Source organism: Solanum stenotomum, chromosome 8 (assembly GCF_019186545.1).
Source record: "Solanum stenotomum isolate F172 chromosome 8, ASM1918654v1, whole genome shotgun sequence".
In the NCBI taxonomy this organism is placed as follows: Eukaryota; Viridiplantae; Streptophyta; class Magnoliopsida; order Solanales; family Solanaceae; genus Solanum; species Solanum stenotomum.
Window position 1 is genome coordinate 59957778 of NC_064289.1, and position 23194 is coordinate 59980971.

Sequence of the window (23194 nt, forward strand, 5' to 3'; positions counted from 1 at the left end):
CCTATTTGCCCCTCTTCATGTGATATATGATCTATTTGCTCTTACATGAGGATATGAGGTTGATGTTGAGACACTGTTGGATATATCTGTTGATTATGAATTGTGTAGTATAGGTTGTTGGTTCGCTGTTAGAATGAAGTTTCGGTGGTTCGGTTGGGATTGAAAGGAGTTGTTTGTAGCTGCTAGTTTAGCTTAGTTTAGTGTTACTTGCGAGTACCTGTTGCTTTTGGTACTCACCCTTGCTTCTACACAGTTGTGTAGGTTGACAGCTCTATCAGATCCGGCTTATTACTCATCTTCAGATTAGAGCTTCCAGACTTACTTGAGAGGTAGCGGTTCATTCCAGACGTGCCCTCAAGTTATCTATATTTACTGTTCTGTTCTATTCTAGAACTTTACTATGAGACTTGTATATTTTATTCAGATTCTGTATTAGAGGTTTGTACATGTGACAACCAATTCTGGGGTTATGTTGAGTTTATTTAAAGACTTCCGCTTATCTTTCTATCTTATTCTTGTTTTATAAATTCTGTATCGTCGGGTTTTTGGGTGTTAGGCTGACGTGTCCGGTGGGGTTTGGGCACGTGCCATCACATCTGGTTTTGGGGTGTGACACTGGCGCGTCACGCCTGCCAGCATGCCCCAAAGGGGACTCTGAAGTCCAGCCCTTGGGGCGGGGCGCCACTCAGAGCGCCAGCAGGTGCCTTCTGAGCTTCGAGGGCTGGTGCTCCGCGCCTTCCAGAGCGCCAAGGACGCCATGTTCTCCCATTCCTTCCACACTTTCTCATGCATATTCCTAGGTATTATACCTATGTTTCCAAGTTGTTTCCAACACTTCAAGTTGCGTTTAAATGTCAAGAACTCATCCATAACATGTGATTATATAACTTGAATCCATAATCTAATTCAAGGCGAGTTAGTATCAAGTTAAGGGAAGTTAGAGTCAAGTCAAGCAAGGTTTAAGAGTAACTCTTTAAAGTTATTCAAGAGTCTTTATTGAATGTTTTAACTTAATTTAAGGCTCAAGTTTCCAGTCAAGTTAAGTCAAGAGGTTCCAAACAAGTTAAGAATTTCAAGTTGAGCAAAGAGTTTAAAGTTGAGTTCATTTCTCAAAGTTATTAGGGAACTATGTATTCCCAAAGAAATTTTAAAGAAATGTTTGTACATTTAAACAAGGTTGGAAATTGAGATTTCCAAAAGAGCCTTCGGGCTAGTTTTTGAGTAATTATCTCATATCAGCAGGAAAACATATGTTTTAAAAACATAAGAGCCAGTACATTTTTGGGAGTAGTATCGAGCACCGAATTGGGGGAGCGTTCAAGGAACCCACAGCCCCCATAGAACCATGTTAGCCACCATGGGTAGAAAGGGATTATACTTTTTAGATGAATCCTTTTCGGATTAGACTAGTGGATCCATTAGGCAGTTCAGGTCTTTTACCTTTGGCCGGGTATAAGATGCTCTGGCAGCGTGAGGTCGATCGTTGTATTATCACTATAGCTCTCATGTGATGGTTGTCGGTTAGAGAAACTCCCACAGCAGTTATTGTATCTTCATACACATAAATTATTGTATTTTTATATACATCAGATCATTGTATTTCTATATACATCTCAGGCTTATTGTATCTTTGTATACACTCAGAGTTTATAGCATGTTTAAAGCAGTCTTTCTTTATATCGCACTTGTTTTAAATTGCCTTATATTGAAAGCAGTCAGTCAGGTTGAGTTGAGCCAGGTAAGCTATTCAGTTTCTTCCAGATTTTCCTTCTAGCCTATGTTGCTTAGTTTTCCAACTCGCATATTCGTACATTCCATGTACTGATGCCAGTTGGCCTGCATCTTATTACGATGCAGATACAGGTACCCCGGATCAGCATCCTGTACGTCGTTGATCCAGCTGAGCACTCCAGAGTCAGTGGTGAGCCTCCTTGCATTCCAGAGGACTCAATTATTTTGTGTTCTTAGTTATGTTTTATTAGGGTGTTGCGGGGTCTGTCCTAACATCCATCTCAGTAGTTTAGAGGCTTCATAGACAGTCAGTCAGTTAGTTTTGAGTCTCTCTTCTATTTATATATATATATGTAAATATTCTATTTTGAGACTCAAGTTACCCTTTTGGGCCAGATCTTTATCAATTAAGTTGTTTATGTTTTTGCATGGCATTGAGTTATTTTGTTGAGTTAGGTTTCCGCTGAGTCATGAAAGCTAGGCCAAGGGTTCACCTGTGGCCAGCAATGGTCTCCGGGTGCCGGTCCCGCCCAGGGTGTAGGCTCGGGGCGTGACATTTATTGTTGGTATACAAAATGGTTTATGAACAAAATTAGTTTTCTAGTTTTTTTATTGTTTGGGTATAGAGTATACCAACACAAAACAATAAGTATCTTTTAATAATTATTCATATTGTTGTCTATAAACAACCCAAAACACACTATCAACTATACTAATATATGTATTCAAAATTTATCACGAAAGTTGATGTTTATATAAGACCTAAAATTCACGAATTATGATGTTTATTAAAAAAAATATTTACTATCAATTACACCAAATCATCTACACCAAATATACTATCAATTACACCTAATTTTCTACCAAAAATTATTAACGAAATTTAAAATTTACATTCGAATTAAAATAGACCATCATTTTCACCAAATAATTCATCAAAAAAATATTAGTAAGTTTGTTGTCTATAAAAAACCAAAAGCACAGTATCAACCATACCAATAGATGTACCCAAAAATTATCACGAAAGTTATGATTTATATACTAACTAAAATATAACAATTACACCAGCAACAAAAAAAATCAACGAATTATGGTGCTTATTATAAACATAAAATACAATACCAACCAAATGACATACACCAACTGAACTATCAAATAGACCTAATAAATACTAAAAATATGTTCCCGGATTTTGATCTTTATACATGAATCATCATACGCCATAATTTTCACAAACTCACTTACCAAAATAGAATCACGAACTTTGCTTTTTATAAGCAACCAAAAAAACCTACATATTAAACAACATCAAATACCAAAAAAATAATCGCAGATTTGGTATTTAATTATACAATCAATACGTACACCATCATCATGTACAAAATAAAATTGAATGACATAAAAAAAACCAGAAAGTATACCAAACATGCAGTCCATCATTTTCGCTAATTAAAAACGATCAATTTAATCAAATCAATTACCAAAAAAAATAATTAGTAAATATTATTTCTATCCGAATCTCAAAACCCTACAAAACAAATCAAAGAATTACTATCAAAAAATGAAATTGGTGAATAACAACAACAACCTATTTTACACCATTAATTAAACGACTCATCATAGACAAAATTCAAGTTTATAAAAGTAATTTTTAATGTTGTTTTGCGATTTTAACACAAAAACACATAGCAAAATTGATGTACTACAAAACAACGATCATATTTTTTTCAAATTAGACAAATCACTTTTAAAAATACCAATTAAAGATTGAATTATCAGTAATACCTGATGCGTCCCAACGTCCTTTATGTTGAATTATAATTGAATAATTATTGGTATCCATGATTGAATGGTCGACATAATTAATAGAATGAGAGTTTTATTTTTGTTAAGAAACCTTTTATTGATAGGAAATAATATTTATAACCAGTTTGAGTAAATCATGGAAGGTAAAAAAATTTGAGAAATGGAGAACTCTTTCAAATGTTTTTTTAAATTTTACTTTTTTTTTTTAATATTAAAACATAACTTTGAAAAAAAACTATTGTTATGTAGGTGAAAAAAAAAACTATTGCTATATAGTGGTAATTAAGGTACTTAATTTGTATACTTAAGTTTTTTTCCCAAATTTGAATTACTGAGATATCCAAAAATAAAAAAGAAGAAGAGAAAGAACTTATTGAAATGGATTAAAAAGAGAAGTAAGAAAAATAAATTAAATTAAAATAAAACAATAAAGGGTGTTCACAGTTTGGATAAAAATCGATTAAATAAACAGATTTTATTTGTGTTTGGTTTGATTTGGTTCCTTTTCTAATTGTTTCACTTTTTTTGCGGAAACAACNTTATTTTTTCTGTTTCATCCTCTTGTTTTACTCACTTAATTTTTTATTGAGAAAATGCATAAGTACCCCCCAACATATGCTTGAAATCTCAGAGACACACTTATACTATACTAAGGTCCTATTACCCCCCTCCCCCCAAACTTATTTTATAAATAATTTTGTACCCCTTTTTGGCCTACGTGGCACTATCTTTTGGGCCCAACGCGTGTTGACAATTTTTTCAAATGGCCGAAAAGGGGTAGAAAATTATTTATAAAATAAGTTCGGAGGGTAATAGGACCTTAGTATAGTATAAGTGTGTTTCTGGAATTTCGGGCATATGTTGGGGGTACTTATGCATTTTTCCTTTTTTATTTGTTGGTTCCTTCTTTTTTAATTAATATATTGTTTTGTTTAGATCTTCTCATTTTGTATCGTATGATGGCAGGTATATCTTACCGCTTTCTATGTGGATTGACTAGATGTTACAAAGGTATTTTCTTTAATTTTCATTCTTTATTTCAATTTTTTTTTTAAATTCTTACCATAATCTCTTTAAAGTTAGAGTTTTTTATTTATCTCTAAAATCTTGTATAAAATGGTATGATAGACAAGAAGGTCCTAAAACATTTACAAGTGTTATTGTACATTGAGACGGGTCCATACTAATAAACCAGTAGACGAGTAAGTAACAATTTTCCTATCAAATCAGATTAAAAAAATCATTTCCTATTACTTTTCGTTTGAGTTTTGTTATTTTTATAGTTGTTTCTTTTATTTTTAATGAATTGATTGTCAAATCTAGATAATATCTTGGCATATTAAGAGTCTAACCAATTTTGGGATATGTTATTCATATTTTTCTTATTTCTTGATTTGTTATTGTATAAAATGATTTTTTTTTTTGTATTTTTTACGCTATGCTACAATTCTTTATTTAATCATAAAAGTAGTAATTTTTATTTCTAAAAGAGGAAATAATTGTGATCTCTCTTTATTTTCCTATGGTATGTTTTGGAGTAGGCATTTTAAACTTTCAATGTATTTGTTCACTCTTTCCTGGAAATGTTGTTTTTTACTGCAGGGCGAAATATCTCTCTTAATGAGTAAGAAAGAAATGTCATCAGCATGTTAGTAAGAACCCTTATTAATTAATTAATTTGAAATAAATTTGAAGTTTGTCCTTTTATAATATGTGAAGACCGAAATTCATATATATTTTCATCAAATATGTTGATTGATTGATAAATATTCATTCATTCTTAATTCAATTCTTGATAATGGAAAGACCTTATAAGAAGTACCCTCAAAGTGGAATGTCACACGTGAATTCGAATTAGCGGAACACCAAATGGGAAATAAAAAAAAGTCTCATAGATATTTAGTCAAATTGCTCTTACTTAACTAATCATCACAACCATATTTTAATATTGTCTTGCAGTTTTCAAAAATATCTATTTCATATAATTGGGATACACGTGCAATTTAATATTGTCTTTAATTTTTGTTATTTAAAATTTTTAGAATTCATTACCTATTTTATTGATTTTAGTACTCTATTTCATCTTATTTTCGAATATTTGTGGGATGAACATAATGTACATCTGAAGTTGTATAATTTATTGTGATGCTATAATAATGTAATTGATATTGATGAATTTTTATATATTCTCTTCAAACATTATATGACATCTTCACAATTAATAACACATGTGAAATCTACGTATCAAAATGATACAATTTCTTAAAACTGTTTGATATGATTGTCAGATTGTCCATTTGATGTTAAGTTTTAATTTGGTGTTACACTCCTTCTCTTTTGATACGAGACTAGAAAGCTGCCCTGTTGAGAAACTTTATATATACAGGACAGTGTCAGGAAGGAGGTTCGACACTCCTGGTTTTGTTTGGATTATTGATGAAGATGCAGCATTGACTCCATATAGCAACGGGAATTGCTCTCTGGCTTCTTATTAGGAAGACTTCACGTATAAGTTTTATGTTAATCTTTCACCCGCGTTTACTTGCTTGAGCCTTGTAGTTTGCAGTGCTGGTTATGGTGGCAGTGAAGTGATTTGACCTTTTGTTGATCGACTTCGCAGCAATTAATTAATAATGAGTTGGAACTCTTCTTGTTGTGCTATATCAGCAAGGACAACTATTGTATTTTTGGGTTGGAGAGGGGGGAGGGGGTGTTCAACTGTGTATCCTATTTTGTATCATTATGTATCGGTTTAACTTTCTCTAGCGACTTGTTCTTCTGTTAAATGATGCTGTCAATGTACTTGTGGTCATGTATTTTTGTAATTCTCTTCGAAGATTAATATGAACCTTTCATTCATTTGAGTGCTGGAAATCTCGTCTGTTGAACGTTTAGAAGAAGATATTTCAGTGTTCTACTACTAGTCAGTTTGATAAACACACACTTATTTTCGTTCAGAGTGTGATTTCAGCCCAAGTTGGTTGTATGTTCGCGGAGAGGAAGTCTTGAGTGCTTATAAGCTCACTTCACGGCCTAGCTTTTGCGATGAAAATTCGTTGGGGTTTGTGACAGACTAGTATCAATGTCGTTTTAAATCAGTACCTTGATTGAGGTTAAATGATCGTGCTTTGAGCACATAAGATGGGACTTCAGACCAAGTTAGACACATAGAAGGTTTGGACATCTGAAAGCAAATCCACAATGTAATCTATGAATTCATGTGAATCCCTCAACTTTTGTCAAAATCCTATACATATGTGTATTAAGTTATTGACTTAATAATTATAAATATGTGATTGAGAATCTAATTATTATTGATATTAAGGTCACCATAAAAACTTGTAAACATCAAATCCTAGATTTGTCTTGCATGCGGATAATACGCAGTCTACAAGAAAATTAATGTGTGTGTGAATGCAAAGAAAAAATTGAAGAGAGAATGACAATGGCAAACAACATAGCATAGAATAAGAGATACCTAGTGGCATCAACATCGTATAAATGGTTACCTTAAAATTACGTATGTTGAAACCTATACTTGACATTGGTATGCCTCGTGGTCACCCATATACCAACATACCTCATATGTGACATGCAATCACAAATGACACGTGTCAAATGGACAAATGATATGTGTATTTATAAAAATTATAATTTTTGTTAAAAGAAACTCAGAGGAATCCCACAAAAATGTTTCATAACCACTTAACAGAATTTTCTTAATCATATATATACAATATCACCCAGCAAAGTACAATATACTTTTAATGCTACTTATATAACGGGATATTCTTCTTGCCAAGGATCTGAAGCTCGTCCCCTCCCCTCATATCTTCAGCGTATTCCTTAATCTTGAGAGCAGAATCTTCAAGTTGAGGGCTCTTCACAAGTTTGATAATTTTCAATGAATTAATATCCCCAAAACTAGACGGAATCTCCTTAAGCTTACGACATTCCTCCAGTTTTAATTTCTCAAGGGAGGGAAAGGATTCCTCTCCAACCTCCCACTTGGAAAGTTTCATTTCATGCAACTTCAAATATTTGAGATTCTCAAAGGTGTCTTCCTCCACCATGTTCCATTCTTCCCCATGGATGATTGTACGATAAAGGGTCAACTCTTCAAGGTTGGGCAGTCTCCCTATTGTTGATAGTGAATCGGATGTCAGAGGAAAGTCACCCAACGACAATTTTTTCAAACTCGAAGGGAAGTGAAAATCCCATGGCCGATTTATGGCTGCAGAGGACCCACTGTCATTTGTGTTCGAACTTTCAAAACCTACAGTGAGATCTTCTAGTTTAGTTAGGCAATCCAATTTCGGGAACCAATACTGCTCTGTTGAATAATCCCCTGATTCCTTGAGAACAAATGAAAGCATTTGAAGATTGGGAAGCCTTTTGAAAATATCCTCTGTATCTTTCCAATAAGAAAGCACGAGTTTATGTAAGTATCTCAAGTTCTCTAACTTTGTGTCCTCTGCTATCAGAATTGATTCATCTGCATCCATATCAAAGAAAGAACAAGCAGTAGTGATCAGCAGTCGCAACTTTACAAGATCCCAAATTCTCGGTAATAGTATCAAGGTTGATTCTTCATTATCCACCAATAGGACTTCTAGATTCCACAGGTTTGAGAAAGACAAAGGCAGATATTTAACTTCTGTCCCAATTCTTAAGTACCTCAAATGATTCAACGTGCATATTTCATTCAGCAAAGAATCTTTCACCATGATAAAAGAGGGATTCAGGTTCAACACTCTAAGAAGCCTCAAGTGTCTTAGATGAAATGTATCAGAGAGACAATCGTCCAGCTCGTCTCCATTTATCCTCAAAGAATAGAGGTGTTTACCAGAATGCCTTTTCTTATTTGAACCGAACAGGAAAAAATTAAGCCCAAAGTGCTCCTCATCATCATCGTAATAAATGGTAATTTGACGTGGCAGCAAATCTGATGGAGCACTTGAACTTATCAAATCAAACAACTTTTCTTCTCTTGCTTTTATCAAACAAAAGTCATGCACAAGATCATGAATTTGGCAAGTAGGGTAATCACCTATCTCATTGAAACAAATTACCAAGCTACTGGAAATTAAATCATCCACAAAAATCTTCACCACTTCTTCCATACTCTTCATATCTGTCTTTTCCACAAATCCTTCAGCACCCCAAACAATGTTCAAGTCAAAGATTGGCGTCGCAGTGTCCTTCGGGTTACTTGCAAAATGAAGCAAGCATGGCTTCAGGTGATCAGGTAAGTGGTCATAACTTATTTCTATAACTTTCATCACTTCCACTTCATTCTTCAAAATGAAGGAATGCAAATTATTTAAAACTTCAAGCCACACACTCTTTTTCTTTTCCTTCCCAGCAATAACTCCAGCAATCAGATCCACCACCAAAGGAAGCCCTTTACAATTTTCGGCTATTTCAGTTCCAACATCCAATAGTTCATCAGGGCAACTCTCGTTTCCAAATGCCCTTTTCTCCAATAACTCCCAACTTTCTTCTGATCTTAGCAATCGAAGGTCAAGAGGAGCAGTGTAGAGCTTTCCATGCAAAGCCACTTCCTTTTCTCGAGTTGTCAAAATAATTCTACTTCCTTTCTTAGCTTCAGGAAAAGGTCTTGTCAACTCATCCCATGTAGTAGTATCCCACACGTCATCTAAGACAATAAGATACCTCTTTCCATACAGTTGTTTCCGTAGCTTATCAGCAACATCAATATTCTCACTCAATTTTGAATCTGAGTCACTAACTTGATTGAAAATTTTATTCAACAACTTCTTCTCATCATATTCTTGGTCGACTGTGCACCATGCACGAAGGTCGAAATGGCTAGAAACTGATTTATCATTGTATACTTTGTATGCCAGAGTAGTTTTACCTGAACCCGGCATACCGGTGATCGAAATGACATCTAGATCTGCTGGTCCACTGGTGAGCTTTCTAATTATCCAGTTTGTCTCCTCCTCAAAACCTACAATTATTTTACCAGTTTTCAATGACTTGCTCTCAACTGGCTTCTTGGGAGAGTTCAGAACAATGAGACCTCTATTCTCAGGAATCTTCTCACGTAAATTGGAGATATCTTCTTTGATAAGCTTGATCTTCTTTATGGTAATGGGAAGTGAGAAAATAAGATGTAACAGACCATTATCTAGAACAATAATTGAATCAATGACATCTTTTGCCTCATATGCCACATTGAAAACACTTGCCCAGAGATCTTTATACAATCCTTGCTCAATATTCGTGAAAAAAGATCTTATGAATTCCAAGCCTTCTTTCACCAACCCAATTTCTTCCTTTATCAAAGCAATTGAATTAGTATTGGAATCCAACAAATCATCTAAGTGTCTCTGTAGCAGATGCATGAAGAGCGGTCCATCACTCATGGGGAAGCAACATTGAGATGAGTCCGGGGATTTCAGATAAACATGTTTGAGATCTTCCTTGAGGAGTTCAATATTTTCCAGCAACTTTAGGGTTGCACGATTTGTCTCATTGGTACTCTCATCATTCCTTAATTTCTCTTCTAAGTCACGAGCAAGAGTTGAGACCTCCTTGATTAGTGCTCCAACAAGTGCCAAAAGATCAAATAATTTGTCATGATGAATAAAGTCCTTGGGCATATCAAAAAGAATAATTAATAGGAACTCAATCATGACATGAATGTTTCGAGCCCCTAAAGTGCTAGGGTTAATAACAGTTACCATGTGCTCTTGTAGGTGAATAAGATATTCCCGAAGAATGTCCGGAGAGGTTTCCAGGAGCTGCTTAATGAAGAGTCCAATTTCTGCTGAAGTTGAAGCTTTCAAATTTGTATAACATATGTGCATAACCTCTAGTTCAGTTGGAACAATCTTCAAGAGTAGATGTGCTAGCTTGAAGAGTCGAGAGTCTCCATCATTCTGATCATCCTCATCTTGCTCGAAGAGTTGAGCATTTTCATCAGTCTGATCATCCTCGTTTAGCTCGGAGAGTTGAGAGTCTTCATAAGTCTGATCATCCTTGTCTTCATCAGTCTGATCATCTTTGTCTTTATCATTCTGATCATCCTTGTCTTCATCAGTCTGATCATCCTCATCTAGCTCGGAGAGTTCAAAGTCATCATCAGTCTGATCATCCCAAAGGAAGTGTCCTACTCTCTCAGCCATAAGTTGAAACAGAGGCAAGACATTCTCAACCATCTCATGTTTAATGCAACCATTCACTATCAACACATGGAAATCTCTTATGTTGCCACATACATTCTGAAGAACCTCATATTGAGTCACTCCAGGAAACATATTTTCAGCACGATGCTTGGATAGATGATAGAGATTCAAGAGGAGGAAGTTCAATTGCTCATCCATCATGATGGCATCTGATTTAGAACGATGATGAGAGCTGAGACAGTCATCCATATTACCGGCGAGGCTTGTAAGGACATATTTACACCCGAAGTTTTTGCCATCATCATCCAAAATTGGTTGAAGCAGATTCTCAACCTCTTGTCTTTTTCTAGTCATTATATCCTCAAACTGCTCCAAATCGGAATAAGAAAGCTGGACATATGTACAAATAAATGTCAGCTTCAATTTCAGTTTTTCAATTAGATCCACATCAACAGCCTTTTGATCTTCTTCATTCTTCAATCTCTCCATGAAATCCAGAACATTGGCAACGTCCTTGCGAAGAGCAGAAAATGACACCTGCCAAAAGACCAACTGTTATTCTCCTAGTCTTATCAAATTTACAAAGCCACATTTCTACCATGCAATATGTTATCCTATATACTGATGAGTCATTTGCTTCCTCTTCCTCTCTTTCTTCCAGCATATTATGTATCACTTTTATGGTTCCCCTTTTATACTCATATGTCACTCACGTTCCCTCCTATGTTATGATTATGATTCTATTCGACGTCCTGTTTCTCTTTTAGTTATGTTTCATGTTTCATTCTGCCATATTACATACTGTACAATTCCTATGTACTTACGTCCCTTCAGCTCCATTGGTTCTTGAAGCATAGTAAGTCTGTTCGGTTGGTTTAGCGGTTAAGCTGGGGTCTAAAATTATACGTTGGTTTGTCTAATTTCTCTAGGCATCTTGTGGGGTTTATCGACAATTTGGTGCTTAAAAGTTTCTATATCTCAAGGAATGCATTTTAATTTAAAAAATTATTTAAAATAACTGCTGACATGTTATATTTCAGTGCCCAAATATTTGACTTTCTGATGAATTATACTTTCTGGGTAACTAACTAGTTCAGTGACTTTAATGATACAAAAGTTAATTTTGTGGCTATATTGATAGAACACATAAGGTTCAGTGAATTTAGTGAGACAAAAATTAGTTTTTAGAATATTACTTATACACAAGTAAAGTTCATTGATCATGGGTGAAATTAACTCGAGAATCTACGTGCAGTATTTTATTTTATTTTATTTTACCTTCGAATTTTGATTATATATTATAATAAGATAATGATCCAAGTAAATATAAGATACCTGTAAGTTGCTTCTTTCCATGACAGTAATTCTCCGGATCTGATGTAGATAACAAAGTTTAAACACACAGTTATAATTAGAGACGATGGAACCTTTTCAGTTGATGAAAAATCTGATATGGCTGTCCTCTGTTTCTGTATATGACTATAGTCCTTCCAACAAAGTATATATTAGGTTGATAAGATTTGTGTGGAGGAGAAAATATGTTTGAACAAGTCAGTCAGTCAGTCAGGTGACATTGGGACACAAGCATTCATTCTCAACTAGAAATATTAATATCTGAAAGGATGAGCTATTTAAGTTGTACTATATAGCTTGTTTACCCAGAGTAATCTAAATTTAATTTGTAGACCAAATAATGATACTAACTCACTATATGAAAGCAATGTTCAATAATAATGAACAACCAAAGTAACTCAACATATATTTAGTATGATACTTTACAACACTGGATGTCCATTATTAGTAGATAATGTGCCTAGTTAAAACCTTACTAGAAAAATCCCGCGGGAAAAAAAGTTATCTCTCTAAACTGCTTTGGTTGCTTGTTATTTTACTAACCTCGTCTTCCAATATCATCTACTTAATAGTTCAGTCGAGACTTTGATCAAACACATTGTAGACATCTTTTAATATTACCAATTTCAGAACAGTAAAAAGGTGTAAGAACCTGTTGGTGCTGCCAATTTACCAATTAAAATGCGTATCTTCTTATTTTTTAAAAATAGTTTAAAACAAAATTTGTGTTTCAACAAAATTTAATAAAAAAATAAAATGAGCATCTTATTAATTTTTTTTTAAAAAATAGCTTAAAACAAAAATTGTATTTCACAAAATTTAATGAAAACATATTTAAATTGGTTGGGTGACTTTCTAAATGAAATATAAATAGTTGAGTGACTTTGTAGGTAAAATATTTATAGTTGAATGACTTTGAAGTTATAAAAGAAAGTTGAGTGACTTTCTATGAAAAAACTATTAGTTGAGTGACTTTCTGTGAGAAAAATCCATAGTTAAATGACTTTGAGGTTATAAATGAAAGTTGAGTGACTTTCTATGAAAAGAAGTATAAGTTGAGTGACCATATGAGATATTAACTGAAGACCAAATGTTACTATACTAGTCCTATCAAATTTACAAAGCCACATTTCTACCATGCAATATGTTATCCTATATACTGACGAGTCATTTGCTTCCTCTTCCTCTCTTTTTTCCAGCATATCATGGCCACTTTTATGGTTCCCCTTTTATACTCATGTCACTCACGTTCCCTCCTATATTATGATTATGATTCTATTGGACGTCCTGTTTCCCTTTAGTTATGTTTCATGTTTATTAGTTTATACGAGTCCACCACAAACTACAGGACCAGGTCCTTGTCCCACTTTAATGCAGTAAAATACTGAAGTACAGAATAAGAACAACAAGGAGTTTTACGTGGAAACCTCTTTTCTAAGGGAGGAAAAATCATGACCTGTTCAATAGGGTTTTCCAACTTCTTTTCGCTATCTTCAAGCAACAAGTGAATACAGACTTCAACAATCATACAAGGATTAAACTCTCAATCCTACAACCTGTAACACCTCTATTACAGAAAGAGCCAAAGCAATAACTCTATTGCCCACTATATAGTTAATATAAACTTCAATCACATACTACACAGCTAACTCTAACTATGTTCATTGTTCACTGGAATAATAAATACACGATCTATTCCTTTGTAGATTAGGAACAGATCTTACAAGTTAAAAACACACACTACACAAACTTTTGATCAACAACTAAAGACACTCTTGATAACTCTATTAGGTCCCTTGCAGTTCTTGAAAGCTTGCGTTCTTCTTGAGAGAAACAAAAGGCACTTATGCTTGGTGATGCATGTCGGATATAAGGACTAGGTAGTTTCATGTCAACAAAAGGTATATTATCCTCTGAACAAAACAACCTAGTGTCCTCTCATTGGCTGAGAGCTCTGTCCTCTTTTCCCGTGCACACCAACCATGATAGAGTTGGCAGATTTACAGTTGTTCCCCATTTGACCAGAGAACAAGCTTAACTCATGGGACCAGGTCCCATTGTTTGTTAGGATCAGCAAAACAACGGAGTTACGATGTCTCATTCTGCCATATTACATACCATACAATTTCTATGTACTTACGTCCCTTCAGCTATTGGTGAGCTCCATTGGTTCTTGGAGCATAGTAAGTCCGTTCGGTTGGTTTAGAGTATGGTTATGCTGGGGTCTAAAATTATACATTGGTTTGTCCGATTTCTCTAGGCATCTTGTGGGGTTTATCAACAATTTTGGTCTTAAAATTTTCTATTTCTCAAGGAATGTATTTTCATTGCAATAATCTGCTGACATGTTATATTTCAGTACCCGAACATTTGACTTCCCAATGAATTATACTTTCTGGGTAACTACACATAATTTTGATTATGTATTATAATAAGATAATGATCCAAGTAAATATAAGAATTGTATGACATACCTCTAAGTTGCTTCTTTCCATGACAGTGCCTTTCAAATTATCCGGATCTGATGCAGATAACAAAGTTTAAACACACAGTTATAATTAGAGATGATCGAACCTTTTCAACTGATGAAAAATCTGATATTGCTGTCCTCTGTTTCTGTAAATGACTATAGTCCTTCCAACAAAGTATATATTAGGTTGATAAGATTTGTGTGGAGGAGAAGATAGCAAGAAAATGACAAAAAAATATGTTTGAACAAGTCAGTCAGTCAGTCAGGTGACATTGGGACACAAGCATTCATTCTCAACTAGAAATATTAATAGCTGAAAGGATGAGCTATTTAAGTTGTACTATCTGGCTTGTTTACCCAGAGTAATCTAAATTTAATTTGTAGACCAAATAATGATACTAACTCACTATATGAAAGCAATGTTCAATAATAATGAACAACCAAAGTAACTCAACATATATTTAGTATGATACTTTACAACACTGGATGTCCATTATTAGTAGATAATGTGCCTAGTTAAAACCTTACTAGAAAAATCCCGCGGGAAAAAAAGTGATCTCTCTAAACTGCTTTGGTTGCTTGTTATTTTACTAACCTCGTCTTCCAATATCATCTACTTAATAGTTCAGTCGGGACTTTGATCAAACACATTGTAGACATCTTTTAAGAACAGTAAAAAGGTGTAAGAACCTGTTGGTGCTGCCAATTTATCCTCCAGAATATATTTGATTTACTTTTTGTATGAAGACTCTGGATATTTGCCAATGGGTAATCATGTTTGGACATGAACGGTCACAATTCTCCGCCCAAATTTTGCCAGAATATTCCAAAATTTTAGAAACTCCAAATACTTGTGTTCATATTTTTAACTTTGTATCACTTACAAAAAAAGATAAAAAAAATTCAACATTTTTCCAAGTTATATTAATTCTTTTTAGGCATAATACATTAACATTACATTTAGCTTGACTTCAGTGGATAACTATGACCTTTAATTTTGCCGGTGCACAACTATGCTTATCTGCCATAAAGGAAAGAGATAAGAAAGTTAATCAAACTTCCAATACACTCCGTTTGTAGTCAACGAAGTGATTGAGAGCGCTAAGGTCTCAAGTTCAAATTTCAGCAGAGACAAAAACCCTAGATGATTATTCCCATATGTCATATCATTGAAGATAGCGGTCTTGAGGAGATTGCCAACACTTGTAAGGAACTTCAAGAGCTTAGGGTGTTTCCTTCTGATCCATTTGCTCCAGGACCGAATGTATCCTTGACAAAAGAAGGCCTTGTAGCTGTCTCAATGGGCTGCCCTAAGCTTCAGTCAGTTTTATACTTCTGCCGCCAAATGACAAATGACGCCTTGGTTACTATTGCAAGGAATCGTCCTAACATGATCCGATTTCGTTTGTGTATTATCGAGCCTCGAACTCCTGATTACTTAACCCTTGAACCACTTGATACTGGTTTTGGGGCCATTGTGCAACACTGCAAGGAATTGCGGCGACTGTCTCTTTCTGGCCTTCTTACAGATAATGTGTTTGAGTACATTGGGGTCCATGCTAAGAAGTTAGAGATGCTTTCCTTGGTTTTTGCGGGCGATAGCGATCTAGGCCTTCACTATGTTCTCTCTGGTTGTGAGAGCCTTCGTAAGTTGGAGATTAGAGACTGCCCCTTTGGCGATGAGGCTCTGTTGGCTAATACTGCAAAGCTGGAGACAATGCGATCCCTTTGGATGTCTAATTGTTCAGTAAGTTTTGAAGCATGTAAGCTGCTAGCCCAGAAGTTGCCAGGGCTTAATGTTGAAGTTATAGACGAGAGGGGTCATCCGGATACGAGACTAGAAAGCTGCCCTGTTGAGAAACTTTATATATACAGGACAGTGTCAGGAAGGAGGTTCGACACTCCTGGTTTTGTTTGGATTATTGATGAAGATGCAGCATTGACTCCATATAGCAACGGGAATTGCTCTCTGGCTTCTTAGGAAGACTTCAGGTATAAGTTTTATGTTAATCTTTCACCCGCGTTTACTTGCTTGAGCCTTGTAGTTGCAGTGCTGGTTATGGTGGCAGTGAAGTGATTTGACCTTTTGTTGATCGACTTCGCAGCAATTAATTAATAATGAGTTTGAACTCTTCTTGTTGTGCTATATCAGCAAGGACAGCTATTGTATTTTTGGGTTGGAGAGGGGGGGGGGGGCGGGTGTTCAACTGTGTATCCTATTTTGTATCATTATGTATCGGTTTAACTTTCTCTAGCGACTTGTTCTTCTGTTAAATGGTGCTGTCAATGTACTTGTGGTCATGTATTGTTGTAATTCTCTTTGAAGTTTAATGTGAACCTTTCATTCATTTGAGTGCTGGAAATCCCATTTGTTGAACGTTTAGTAGAAGGTATTTCAGTGTTCTAGTACGAGTCAGTTTGATAAACAAACACTTATTTTTGTTCAGAGTGGGATTTCAGCCTAATTTGGTTGAATGTTCTGAGGAGAGGAAGTCATGAGTGCTTATAAGCTCTCTATAACCTCTTCACTTCACGGGCTAGCTTTTGTGATGAAAGTTTGTTGGGTTTTTGCCAGTAGTATCAATGTTGTTTTAAATCAGTACCTTGATTGAGGTTGAACGATTGTGCTTTGAGCACATAAGATGAGACTTCAGACCAAGTTTGACACAAAGGAGGTTTGGACAGCCATAGGCAAATCCACAGCGTAATCTATGAATTCATGTGAATCCCTCAACTTTTGTCAAAATCCTATACATATGTGTATTAAGTTATCGACTTAATAATTATAAATATGTGATTGTGAATCTAATTATTATTGATGTTAACGTGAGTTGCCATAGAAACTTGTAAACGTCAAATCCTCCGCAGATGGCTTATAAGCAAGAAAATTATTGTGTGTGTGAATGCTAAGAAAAAAATAAAGAGATACCTAGTGGCAGAAAAGTAAGAAATTCTGCTATTGTAAGAAAAGCAAAAGCATAAATCAATGAATCTATCTGCCAAAATAGTAAAGAAAGCAGTGATAAGAATAGTATTTTGGTGTACAAGATTAATGTTTAAAATTATAATTTTTGTTAAAAACTTATTAGTTTTCTAAATACAATCTACTATTCAACCATAATGCTCAAAAGCTACTTAAATAACAGGATATTCTTCCGGCCAACGACTTGAAGCTCATCTCCTCCCCTCATATCTTCAGCATATTCCTTAATCTTGAGAGCAGAATCTTCAAGTTGAGGGCTCTCTACAAGTTTGGTAATTTTCAATGAACTAATATCCCCGAAACTAGGTGGAATCTCCTCAAGCTCATGACATCCCTTCAGTTTTAATTTCTCAAGGGAGGGAAAGGATTCCTCTCCAACCTCCCACTTGGAAAGTGTCATTTCATGCAACTTCAAATATTTGAGATTCTCAAAGGTGTCTTCCTCCCCATGTTCCATTCTTCCCCATGGATGATTGTATGATAAAGGTACAATACTTCAAGGTTGGGCAGTCTCACTATTGTTGATAGTGAATTGGATGTCAGAAGAAAGTCACCCAAATGCAATTTTTTCAGATTCAAAGGGAAGTAAAAATTCCATGGCCGATTTATGGCTGCAGAGGACCCACTGTCGTTTGTGTTTGAACTTTTAAAAGATACAATGAGGTTTTCTAGTTCAGTTAGGCAATCCAATTTCGGGAACCAGTATTGCTCTGTTGAATAATCCCATGATTCCTTGAGATCAAACTTAAGCACTTGAAGATTGGGAAACCTTTTGAAAATATCCTCTGTATCTTTCGAATAGGAAAGAATGAGTTCCCCTAATATTTTCAACTTCTCTAACTTTGTGTCCTCTGCTATCAATATTGATTCATCTGCATCCATATCAAAGAAAGAACAATTACTCACATACAGAATTTGCAACTTTAGAAGATCCCAAATTCTCGGTAATAGTATCAAGGTTGATCCTTCATTAGACACATCCAGGAATTCTAGATTCCAGAGGTTTGAGAAAGACAAAGGCAGAAATTCAACTTCTGTCCCAATCTGTAAGAACCTCAAATGACTCAACATGCTTATTTCATTCAGCAAAGAATCTTTCACATTGATTAAAGAGGGATGCAGGTACAACCCTCTAAGAAGCCTCAAGTGTCTTAGGTGATATGTATCAGGAAAACCGTCATCCAGCTGGTCTCCATTTATTTTCAAAGAATAGAGGTGTTTACCAGAATGCCTTTTCTTATTTGAACCGAATAGCCCAAAGTGCTCCTCATCATCATCATAATAAATGGTCAATATACGTGGCATCAAATCTGAAGAAGAAGATGGTGTACTTGAACGTATCTGGCCAAACAACTTTTCCTCTCTTGCTTTTATCAAACAAAAATCATGCACAAGATCATGAAGTTGGAAAGTCGGGTAATCACCTATCTCATTGAAAGCAATTACCAAGCTACTGGAAATTAAGTTATCCATATAAACATCCATCACTTCTGTCTGTTCCACAAGTCCTTCAGCACTCCAAAATTCTTTCAAGAAAGAGATTGTCGGTGCACTGTCCTTCAGAAAAGTTGCAAGGTAAAGCAAGCATGGCTTGATGTGATGTGGAAAATGGTCATAACTTAATTCTATAACCTTCATCACTTCCACTTCACTGTTCAAAATAAAGGAACTCAAATTATTTTGAACTTCAAGCCACACTGTCTTTTTCTTTTCCCTTCCAGCAATGACTCCAGCAATCAGATCAGCCACCAAAGGAAGCCCTTTACAATTTTCGGCTATTTCTTTACCAACATCCAATAGTTCATCAGGGCAACTCTCGTTTCCAAATGCCCTTTTCTCTAATAACTCCCAACTTTCTTCTGATCTTAGCAATCGAAGCTCAAGAGGATCAGTGTAGCGCTTTCCATGCAAAGCCACTTCCTTTTCTCGAGTAGTCAAAATAATTCTACTTCCTTTCATACCATTTGGAAAAGGTCTTGTTAACTCATCCCACGTAGTAGTATCCCACACATCATCTAAGACAATAAGATACCTCTTTCCTAACAGTTGTTTCCGTAGCTTATCAGCAACATCAATATTCTCAATCAAATTTGAATCCAAGCCATTAACTTGATTAAAAATTTTATTCAACAAATTATTTTCGTCATATTCTTGGTCGACTGTGCACCATGCGCGAAGGTCGAAATGACAAGATTGTATACTTTGAATGCCAAAGTAGTTTTACCTGAACCCGGCATACCAGTGATCAAAATGACATCTAGTTCTGCCGGTCCTCTGGTGAGCTCTCTAAGTATCAGGTTTGTCTCCTCCTCAAAACCTACAATTATTTTATCAGTTGTCAATGACTTGCTCTCAACTGGTTTCTTGGGAGAGTTCACAACAATGAGTCCTCTGTTCTTGGAAATGTTCTCATGTAAATCAGTGACCTCTTCTTTGATAAGCTTCATCTTCTTTATGGTAATGGGAAGTGAGAAAATAAGGTGTAAGAGACCATTATCTCGAACAATAATTGAATCTATGACATCTTTTGCCTCATAAGCCACATCTAGAACACGTTCCCAGAGATCTTTATACAATCCCTGCTCAACATTCACAAAGAACGATCTTATGAATTCCAGGTCTTGTCTCACCAACTCAATTTCTTCCTTTATCAAAGCAATTGAATAAGCATTGGAATCCAGCAAATCATTCAAATGTATGTGTAGTAGATGCATGAAGACCGGTCCATCACTCATGGGGAAGCAACATTGAGATGAATCCGGGACTTTTAGATAAACACGTTTGAGATCTTCCTTGAGGAATTCAATATTTTCCAGCAAGTCTAGGGTTGCACGATTTGTCTCATCGATACTCTCTTTATTTCTTAATTTCTCTTCTAAGTCGCGAACAAGAGTTGATACCTCTTTGATAAGTGCTCCAACAAATGCCAAAAGATCAAATAATTTGTCATGATGAATAAAGTCCTTGGGCATATCAAAAAGAATAATTAATAGGAACTCAATCATGACATGAATGTTTCGAGCCCCTAAAGTGCTAGGGGTAATAACAGTTATCATATGCTCTTGTAGATGAATCAGATATTCTCTGAGAATGTCCGGAGAGGTTTCCAGGAGCTTCTTAATGAAGCGTCCAACTTCTGCTGAAGTTGAAGCTTCCAAATTTGTATAACATATGTGCATAACCTCCAGTTCAGTTGGAACAATCTTCAAGAGTAGATGTGTTAGCTTGAAGAGTCGAGAGTCTCTATCATTCTGATCATCCTCATCTAGCTCGGAGAGTTGAGCATTTTCATCAGTCTGATCATTCCCATCTAACTCGGAGAGTTGAGAGTCTTCATCAGTCTGATCCTCCCAAAGGAAATGTCCTACTCTCTCAGCCATCAGTTGAAACAGAGGTAAGACATTCTCAACCATCTCATGTTTAATGCAACCATTCATTATCAAACCATGGAAATCTCTTATGTTGCCACATACATTCTGAAGAACCTCATATTGAGTCACTCCAGGAAACATCTTTTCAGCACGATGCTTGGATAGATGATAGAGATTCAAGAGGAGGAAGTCCAATTGCTCATCCATCATGGTGGCATCTGATTTAGAACGATGATACAAGCTGATACAGTCATCCATATTACTGGTGAGGCTAGTAAAGACATATTTACACCCGACGTCTTTGCCATCATCATCCAAAATTGGTTGAAGCAGATTCTCAACCTCTTGTCTTTTTCTAGTCATTATATCTTCAAACTGCTCCAAATCGGAATAAGAAAGCTGGACATATGTACAAATAAATGTCAGCTTCAATTTCAGGCTTTCAATTAGATCCACATCAACAGCCTTTTGATCTTCTTCATTCTTTAATCTCTCCATGAAATCCAGAACATTGGCAACGTCCTTGCGAAGAGCAGAAAATGACACCTGCCAAAATAACACATATCAAATTTTTAAAGCCACATATCTACAATTCAATACTTTACAGTTCACTCTATCAAATAACATACCAATGAGTTGTTTGCTTCTTCATTATCTTTTCGTTTTTCCATGATTCTACTTTTCCTTTCCAAGTTCTCAAGACCTGATGCATAAAAAGTACATAAAACTTTATCAGGAGAAAGAAGATGAAATGATAAGAATAATCAATAATTTCACTATTTTCACGCGAACTTAAGAGGAGGACTTAATTAGTGGAAGATGATAAAGGTACACTTGCGATTTGAATTGAAGAAAATGACTTGTAAAAATGGGGTTCATTTAGAAACGAGACCAACTGGTACCGAACTTTTCTATCTCTAATAGCGTATAGTAATATATTTTCATTAGTGAGGGGAATCTTTCGTCATCTTAGAAAAAATCTAAAAGATCTGTTTCTATTCACTCCGCACTCTCCAACCCCCTCCCTCTCACCCGGTAAGAATTCACCCGCACTGGATATTAATACCAAATTAATACAACTTATCATGGGTAAGTAATAATTTAATGAGGTGAAAGTATACATTAACTAATCATAATTAAAGTGATAATGTCGTGCATCTATTGAAAATTGGGCCTCCTCACTTGTCTGCCACAAAGGAAAAAGATAAGAAAATTAATCATACTTTTAATTCTGTCACTTCATATCACTTCCTCAGTTTTGTTGTATTTGACACTACTATATATGATATTGAGAGGGGAGCATGGGTTTAGGTGAACCTGGTGACCCGCCTCTGCATAGCCCCTGCCCTCCATGATACAACAATCCAACAACGTCGTACAACTCAAACAACTCTGGATTAGTTTAAGAGTCCAAAGCTCCACAAAAAACAATCTTCCTTAAACATAATTACTCTCTTTTATATAGTGAATATAGTTGAAGACTTACGAATATTTTTCTTTGTCTCAGTTCTCTCTTTCACTAGAAGTAGCTAGATGTAGATTTAGAAATTCCAAGATTATTAAAATATGATTCATGGACTTCTCAAGTCTTTTAAATACCTAAAGTGCTCACTTTAACAAATTACCAAAATTACTCAGAAGTATCTTTAAGAGATAATTTCATTTTCTCAACCATCCTCATCATGTTATTATGTTGTCAATAAATCAAAAGAAAAATCTTTCTGTTATATGATTAAGTCATAATGAAAAATGAAATCCCTGGTAAAAGATAAAGAGAAGACAAGTGACTTTCAACAAGATGTTACCTTTTCAGTACCGTTTGAAGCCTTTGTTTGAGAAATAATGTTGAACAGTGGCAACGAGAGTAAGGTAGCTATGGATCAAAAAGATGTTTGTCAGCGTATTTGGTAAAAGAAGAATCAGTATATTTGTTTTCTGTGCAGCAAAGTTGTATAAGAACATGATCAAAAGAAGAGAAAAACTTTACTGTTATATCTTCAGAGTCGTAATGAAAAATGAAATCCCAGGTAGAAGCTTGAGACTTTGAAGATAGATCTTACCTTGTCACAGTCTGAAGTTTAGCAATAATGTTGAAGAGTGACAAAGTGAGTATGGGAGCAAAATGATTTTGCTAAGTGTAAAGGTCAACAATAGATTAAAGAAGCTGGATCTAGATCTTGGGAAGTTATACATATTTTTAATGAAAACGCAATTCTAAGATTATTAATAATTAATATACAATTCTGCTGCTTTGTCTGAATGCTTTTAGATGCTCATGGGTATGAAGAATAAAATATTAAAATACAATTCATAGTCTTTTTTAATC

At 35.2% G+C, this 23194-nt stretch overlaps 2 protein-coding genes across 3 annotated transcripts in view; one reads left to right on the forward strand and one right to left on the reverse strand.

The window, feature by feature from the left end:
- The window catches only part of LOC125874054 (protein TRANSPORT INHIBITOR RESPONSE 1-like), a 285290-nt gene that overhangs the window by 210238 nt on the left and 51858 nt on the right, over positions 1 to 23194 (forward strand). The window contains exon 3 of one of the 2 annotated variants that reach the window (XR_007447223.1): positions 6097 to 6261. The exons of the other annotated variant lie outside the window; for it this stretch is intronic. The gene's annotated coding sequence lies outside the window, so the exon portion shown is untranslated. Of the gene's footprint in view, positions 1 to 6096; positions 6262 to 23194 lie in introns of those variants that run through there. 2 annotated transcript variants of the gene reach the window in all.
- LOC125874046 (putative late blight resistance protein homolog R1A-4) overlaps positions 1 to 23194 on the reverse strand; it is a 222351-nt gene that overhangs the window by 182578 nt on the left and 16579 nt on the right. Inside the window, 2 exon segments of the mRNA XM_049554856.1 lie at positions 10377 to 10796; positions 20983 to 21414. Coding sequence (XP_049410813.1) covers positions 10377 to 10796; positions 20983 to 21414 — 852 coding nt within the window.